General features: G+C 40.3%; 1 protein-coding gene and 1 pseudogene across 2 annotated transcripts; one reads left to right on the top strand and one right to left on the bottom strand.

The window, feature by feature from the left end:
* Positions 1–3,094: 3,094 nt before the first annotated feature.
* On the top strand, positions 3,095–4,438 carry LOC146483606 (uncharacterized). Its single transcript, XM_085105542.1, has one exon. The coding sequence runs from the start codon at positions 3,362–3,364 to the stop codon at positions 4,436–4,438; it is 1,077 nt and encodes a 358-aa protein (XP_084961668.1). The 5' UTR covers positions 3,095–3,361.
* Positions 4,439–5,125: 687 nt separating this feature from the next.
* Positions 5,126–7,334, bottom strand: LOC146483607 (uncharacterized; annotated as a pseudogene). The gene is made up of 3 exons (XR_014863751.1): positions 6,962–7,334; positions 6,709–6,782; positions 5,126–5,893 (listed from the first exon to the last, which is right to left on the bottom strand). The product of XR_014863751.1 is annotated as an uncharacterized LOC146483607 (transcript).
* Between the last annotated feature and the right edge of the window lie 447 nt (positions 7,335–7,781).

The following is a 7,781-nucleotide window of genomic DNA, read 5'->3' on the forward strand; positions in this document are numbered from 1 at the left end:
GCTCGTTAAGAAGTTGTTTATTGTTAAGATTTGTTTCAGATTTTTGCAACAGCTCGTTTACTTTATTTTGCAGCAAGCGTTCTTCGTTTTTTCTCTTTTTGGCTTTGAGTTTAGAGTATTTGATTGTGAAACCGCGGATCTCCATTTTAATTAGGTCCCATTTTAATCCCAAATCATCGATGTCAAAGTACTTGTTTTTGAAGAGGATTATGTTTTCGCGTAATTTATTGATGTATACTTCATCTTCAAGCAAGGAACTGTTGAATTTCCAGAACCCAGGACCTTTGTGTTGCTTAAGCTCTTTAGATCTAAGATGGAGTGTAATAGCAGAATGGTCTGACTCGGGCGCATTTAAAATACTACAAGACTGCACATCATTAATGAGGTCTTTCGAAATAAGAAAGAAGTCCAAGCGGCATTGAATTTTGAAGGATTTGTTTCTCCACGTGAATCGATCTGTGTACGGATTAAGGTTGCGCCAAATGTCTGTTAAATTATATAGGTTGGATAAACGCTCGATTTCTTTAATTACGAGGGTTTTCTTCGAAACCATCTGAAAATCGAACGTCTTTTGATTGACTTATTCAGCCCTCTCACATTTAAAGATAGGAATTTAACATCAAGATCAAGGTGCGAATCCATTGTAAGTATTACTGAAAGGTATGCATGGGCATGAAACTTTGAAAGCTTTCCTTTTGAACAGGTATAAAATAGGCGAAATTAGCATAATCTGAGGTGAAAACAGGCAAAAAACAGGCAGAAACAAGGGCACAGAACAGCGACGATAAAAACAAATACACAAACAAACACATGGGTAATTGCATGACCGACCTTACAGTGAATACTGAGAAATAGCCAACGGATCAGGCTTTGAACTCCTATTTTTTCTAAACTTATTGGGTAAATCAGATAGAGGCAACTTTAAAGTCTATTGGAATGTTTGAGATGTCATACGCGTTATCATCAATAAAGAGCTTTCTGTTTATTACCTTTGCATCTCGGCCTTTCTTCTTTGCAGCGAACATAGCTTGTATTAAGGTTTTCCTTTCTTGTTGAATTGCGCGCGCAAAGTCTTGAGTGATGTAAGCATCAGAGTATCTGTATGACGACTTTAATCGGTTTTTGACCGAGAAAACTGTGTCCCTGTCTTCTCTTACTACAAATCTTGCGATTATTGGCCTTGGGCGAGAAGGAGTTGTACCATCATCTCGTGTGTGAGGTTTGCCCACGCGGTGAACAGCATGGAATCTGATGTCTTCAGGGTCGATATTGAGGTCATTTTCAATTATGTCGTACACGATGTCTGAGCAGTTTTCGTTTTGACTCGCAGGGATATTCATGAAACGGAGGTTTTCTTTTCTGGTGTAGTTCTCAAGTGCAATGAGGTTCTCTTGAGTTTCCTTTAAGGAAGGTGTGAGTTTATTGTTTTCAGCTTTTACTTTGATCAGCTCAGATTTCAGCCGTAGTATCTCTGATGCTTGCTCATCCAACATCTTTTGGTGGGAACCTTTCGAGTCTTTAAAGGCTTTGGATTCTTGCTGAAGATCTTCGATGAAGCCCCAAGCGCTGTTGAGGAATTTTTCAAATTCCTTCAGCGAATTCTTAACGCCATTGATTTCTTCTTTGAACTCGTGTGTTAATTGAGCGATCTGCGAGTGGAGATTTTAAAAATTATCTTCCATTCTAGATTCCATGGAGTTTAGCTTGTCGAGGAGCTGCTTTAGAGAGATTGGTGAGTCGCTTTCTCGGTCGCTTTCCATATCGTCACTCTTGTGCTTGTTTCTTTTAGGGGAAGGCTTCGAACGCGAACTGCTTGAACTGGATCGTTCAACACGCTTAGACATCAAAGTAAGCAATGGAATGGCAACGGTTGTTTGTAAGCTTCGGAAAATGTTTTTAGAAAGACGTTGCTCTTACTTTACGATCACAAAATAAGCCTGTCATGGCTTTTCTCAGTTGAAGAATCACAGACCGCGGAGAACACGTCCGACTGCCATGACACCTCTCCTATTATCACCTCCTTTCTCTGCAAGGTTGTTTGCCGACCGCCGGCTGTTGCAAAATGACAAACTATTAGGTATTGACTCCAAATTGTTACTCATTGCCAGGCCCTGCATGTAAATAGAAGTCAATAATCCTGAGAGCTTAATGCACTTAAAACTTTCAGGCAAATTCTTTTCTTAGCTGGGACGTGTGTAGCTCATCAAGCTTGCTTTCTATTGTGCTTGGAACTTCGACGTTTTTTCCTGTAACATCTGAGTTTTTTAGTTTGAGGCATTTGATTCTTTGCTGGTAGTAAACGTATCTTTTCCACGATGGTTAAAGACTCTGTATTCTTTCTTGGTTAACACAATGTTCCACGGAGAAGGAGGTTCAAAGTCAGGGGTTTGCCTCACTGTTCCACTGCAACCATAGCACTTGCGGATCTTCTTATCTTTTACGAATACTACCTTCCATTTATCTGAAGATGGAAAACTAACCAGGTTTCCATCACTTAGAGGATCACTAAATCCCTCTTAGTCTCGCCCTCCAAGCCCTGAAACGACTTTTCCTCTTCTGGTCGACTGGTTTGGCTTTTTACCTGTTTTTCCTGTTGGCTGTACCATTGTTGAAATACTGTATTTGGCTTGAAGTTGCTGATTACACCTTGAAAGTTCCCTTCTTTGAATGCCACAGCCAAGATGTGGGCAGCACACAGACCAAGGTCTGCATAACGAGCACAATCGCATTTTGCTGGATAGTTTTTGTTCTTCATTGACTCTGTGGAATTCAGTACTGGTTGTTGATATTACAACCCTAGCGTTAAAACGTACTACTTGAAAACTAAAATTTTAAATATAAGTGCATTTTTAGTAAATAAGGCAACTACATGTCTTAACTAGTATCCTCGCAGTCTATGAAAAAGTTTGTACAATTATAGTTCTGTAACATTGACTTTAAAAAAAGACTTTGAAAAAATTCATTTTTTGTCTATTGCGTCTGACATGTGGTTATGAAGTGGCTATGTAATTTCATTACCAAATTCAAATAAACAACTGCACTACCCTTAAAGCTAAATTCAGGCCCAGTTTAGATGTCAACATAATAATAGAGACTTTACGCAACGACGACGGGATGGCTTCAGGACGGGGTTCGCGACAGAAAGTGACTAGGTCGACAAACTCAGTCCGTCGACTGTCGAGTTGCGTTACGCAACGATGGATTCTAGGACGGCGCTTGGTTTTGGCGCGAAATGCAAATCACTCATTTCGGCGGGAAAATGTTGAGTTTATCGGCGACGAGGCCCGCGTTGACTTGTCCTGTGTTTATATTTAAGCGACTAATGATTTAACAACCTGTATTCCTGCTCTTGATATACGGTATGCCTTCTCTAAGAGAAGTTAGAGATATCTTGCTTTTTGCTCAGAGTGATAAGTTGATAAACGATGAAGAATTTTTGCTTTTGTACGATTTAAACAAGTCAAACAACCTTGATCTACCGTATTGGAGCTACGACCAGTTTGACCTTGATCTGCTAACGGACGATGAATGCAAGTCGGAATTCAGATTCCTCAAGAACGACGTTTACCGTCTTGCTGAGGTGATGCATGTTCCAGATGAAATAAGATGCTACAATCGTGTTGTTGTGGACGGAATTGAAGCTCTGTGTATTTTTCTTAAACGATTTGCATACCCATGTAGATATTCGGATATGCTGCCAAGATTTGCAAGACCCGTGCCACAAATTTGCATGATATCGAACCAAATGATGAACTTCATTTATCAAACACAAAACCACCGTTTACGAAGTTTTAACCAGCCATGGCTTTCTCAGGCCAATCTTCAGAATTATGCCGATGTAATTCATGCTAAAGGAGCTCCGCTTCAAAACTGTTGGGGTTTTATCGATGGAACGGTTAGGCCAGTTTCTAGGCCTGGGAAAAACCAAAGAGTTCTGTACAACGGACACAAGAGGGTCCATGCCATAAAATTTCAGTCCGTTGCCACTCCAAATGGATTGATAGCTAACCTGTATGGTCCAGTTGAAGGGAGACGACATGACAGTGGTATGTTAGTAGAATCTGCTTTACTTGGCGATTTGCAACGCCACTCATTTTCCCCTGTTGGTCAACCCTTATGTGTATATGGGGATCCGGCTTACCCCTTAAATATACACCTTCAAGGACCATTCAAAGGTGCCAGGATTACCCCTCTACAGAATGAATACAACAGTGCAATGAGCAGTGTTAGAACATCAGTAGAGTGGGTTTTCGGAGACATTATAAATTACTTCGCTTTTATGGATTTCAAGAAGAACTTGAAAATTCGTTTAAGTGCAGTTGGCAAAATGTACATGGTGTGTGCCCTGCTGACGAATGCCTGGACATGTCTTTACCAGTCCGTAACATCGTCGTATTTTGGCTTGGATCCACCTACGTTGGAAGCGTATTTCCAGTGAAATGGAGTATTGGATAAAAACTTTGAACTGTGTTTTTTTAACAGTTGTTGCGTTTAGTTAGTCCTATTGCTGCTTACAATTGTAAAATTAATTGGCCATTTCTTTAAACCCTTACTCATTTCAGGCCAAAATAGATGAATTTTCCTACGAAATTCATACCATGTTTCAGGCTAGCTAGCTAGCAAAAAACAAATTCTGACCGTATGTCTACCTTCAGACCTTGAACACATTGTAATCAACTTCAGCTCATTTTAGCCATAGGTATGTCCCCAAATTAGTTTAGCCTGAGTAACCGCTCCGTTAGAGAAGGGAGATTTGCGTGTGAAGCGGTTCACTCTGGCTAAACGAATTTGGGGGACATACCTTTATAGCTAATAAAGGGGAGTACCCCAGGGGATGCTGTTGTAATAACCAAGGCAATATACTTCATGTCAGCATCAGACATTTATTGCTAAAAATGTTATAATAAAGAGAGGAAACAACTATTAAAGAAACATTGAACTTTTGCTTTTGTGTTACAAATGACGTTGATAAAAGGAAAGGGTGTCCACCAACTTTCAACTAAGTATAATTGGAAAACTTTTCTCAAATTTATAAAACCTATAGAGAAACAACTGCCTTGCTCTAACACAACATTTTACTGACGAAAACATTGTCAGTCAGTAAAAAAACAGTGAAATCAATTTTCTAACTGTTTTTCATGTTTTGCATCATCTGCATCATCATCATCATCATCATCATAAACTGGTTGTTTTGTTGTTGCTGCTGTTGTAGTTGCCTCTGCATGGACTGCTGCATACTGCTGAAAGCCTCTATCATGCCGGCCTGTTGTTGCCTCATGTTTCTTTGGTCATTTAGTTGTTCTTCTTGCATTTGTTTCTGCATTTCCAACTCCTTCTTCTTTACTACCAACTCTTGATCTGATTTATCTTTGAGATACGCAAGCGTATCTGTATCTGAACGCCGGTTTTTTTTAAACTTCGCTCCTTCTGTTTCCTCTTCTTCGCCATTTGAAGCCTCTTCTCTTTTTGGTTTCAGCGAAAGTCTCTAGAGATTCCTTGCGCATCTCTTCAGCTGTTTTCCTGTCTTTCTCAACCCTTTTCCTTTTTATCCGAGTCTTCAGTGGTGTGCTTCTTCTCAAACTCCTTTTCTTTCTCGATGATCGCCTCCAATGCTGCTTCAACTGGGGTCAGCTCGGGAGGCGCTATACCGGAACCAGTTTCCTCCTCTCTCATCTTTTGAAGGAAGTGGGACTTAAGCATCTTGTAACGCTCTCGAACAGCTCTCTGGTCAACGTTTATGTTAAGAGACTTGATCTGTTTTAAGTCATCAGCAACTTGCGACCATGCGTTTCCACTCTCTTTTGTCCTTGGTCGAAATCTAAACGGTTCCTTTAGAATGATTTGCTTACAGAGGGCTTCGTCCTTTTCGGGCGTCCAAGTCATAGGCGATGCCCTGAATGAAAAGTAAAACAGTGAATTGGAAGGTATTTAGTTTTTATAAACCTCAGCATTGGAGAGCGTTGTCCATATACCCTTATACTGGCTAAAATCACGGTTATGAGCCCTGGGAGGGAGAGGAGGTGAGGTGCTCTCACTATAATTTTTAATCACCATATATACAAGCAATTTTCTTCTTCACACCTATTCAGCAAATCCCCTAAGGGAGTGTTCATCATTTATGGGGGGCGGGGGCTGGCAAATGGGAGGGGGGGAAGTGAAGTTTACTCTCACTAGGTGAAAGATCATCTTCTTGGGGGGAGTGGGGGGGTTCAGAAAAGTTTTTACTTTCATGATGGGATGGGGGAGGCGAAAAAAGTTTTCCTTCATCGTTGAGGGGGGTCCAAAAAGTTTTCAACGTTACGCTTTCCCATTTGCCAGCCCCCCTCTCCGTAAATAATGAACACTCCCTACTATGCGCACTGTTAAGACCAACTTGTTCTTGCTTTATGCTCAAAAATTACGTTTCTCACAAATTACGTTTCACCACCTGATTACACATACTGAATAAGCCGGGATGCAATCAAACTATAGGGCCGTTTATAAGAGAGAAAATAGTCCGTGGATAAATAAGCCACGTATTATTTTAGCCGCGAACCTGCTCGTATAAACAGGCTTTATGTGTGTTTGGCACAAAACACACTGGATGTATATGTAATCAAATAATCTGAATAATCTACTGAAAATAGATACACGATGCTGGTGTAAAACGCAATGTTTATCAGTACATTTACAGTTACACTAGTTGTGACAAGATGAAATAAGGCTCACCTTTTCTTCTTCGTTGAATTTGTGGCTGCTACCAGCTGTACTTCTGGTTCAGCTGCTGCTGCTGCACTATTCATCTATGGAAATAATTTAAATCACAAGGTTGATCAAGTTTAGTTTCCAAACAATTGCAAGAAAGCATTAAACGTGTAGCCTTATAAAACAAACACCAAATATACAACAGCTTTCACCTTCACTAAGCTTAATTATAGGAAAAAATATGAACGTTTCATGGGTTTAAAATCGTTTAACTTACGTTTGAAGACCTTCCGAGAATCTTCGAAGAGTCCGCCCACGTGCTTTCTGAGTACTGTAAACAAAATGAAGAAAAATATAGCTCAACCCGGTCAAAATAGGCTGCAAATCCATCAGCTTAAAAAAAGATGAAAAGAAATGTCGATGGAGCGCTAAATTAATCGAAAATAACATACTTCGACCTATATACTCACCTTTTAAAACACCAGTTGATCAACGTTCACTAGTCGACGTGAAAACAGGCGAACTGAAGTCGTGGACGGGAGCACGACGGCCTTCACGCATGAAGGCGTTCACGATTACGCATGCGCATGACCTAATTTTGGCGCGAACAGCGTGGTGACAGTCTCCCGTTGTCGTTGCATAAAGTGCCTATTGTCATTTAATTCAGACAGAGTACAGCTTATTAAATTGCTACTTGCATACCTGAAAGTTTGATATTATATGTGAATATTTCAGTAAGTAATTAACATATATCAGGTCAACAAAATAAACAAAACCTTCTCAATAATATCCTTGTACTCAAGGTCTGGAATATCATCAACTGACGCCAAGGAAGATGCAGAATCAAGTTCACCCTCAGCAATAAACCTAGCCATAGCAGATTAAAGGCTAGGAAATCCACAGCCTCCATGAAGAATAGAATGAGCTACTACTTTCCCAAACGCATAAAAGAGACCACTATCTAGATAGGAAGTACAGTGAATTGGCAAAAAATGACCACTGTCTCCCTTCAAAAGGTTAATGTTATGACCATCTCCCTTTTCCATCTGCTGCAATGCAAGCCAAAAGAATTCCAGTGTTCGTCCCCCTGCATCAAC

The sequence above is a fragment of the Pavona decussata genome, unplaced genomic scaffold (assembly GCF_977016875.1).
Source record: "Pavona decussata unplaced genomic scaffold, jaPavDecu1.1 SCAFFOLD_38, whole genome shotgun sequence".
Classification (NCBI taxonomy): domain Eukaryota; kingdom Metazoa; phylum Cnidaria; class Anthozoa; order Scleractinia; family Agariciidae; genus Pavona; species Pavona decussata.

What these genes read in the sequence shown, in the direction of transcription:
- LOC146483606 (XM_085105542.1), top strand. Translation starts at nt 3,362, where the DNA reads ATGCCTTCTCTAAGAGAAGTTAGAGATATCTTGCTTTTTGCTCAGAGT.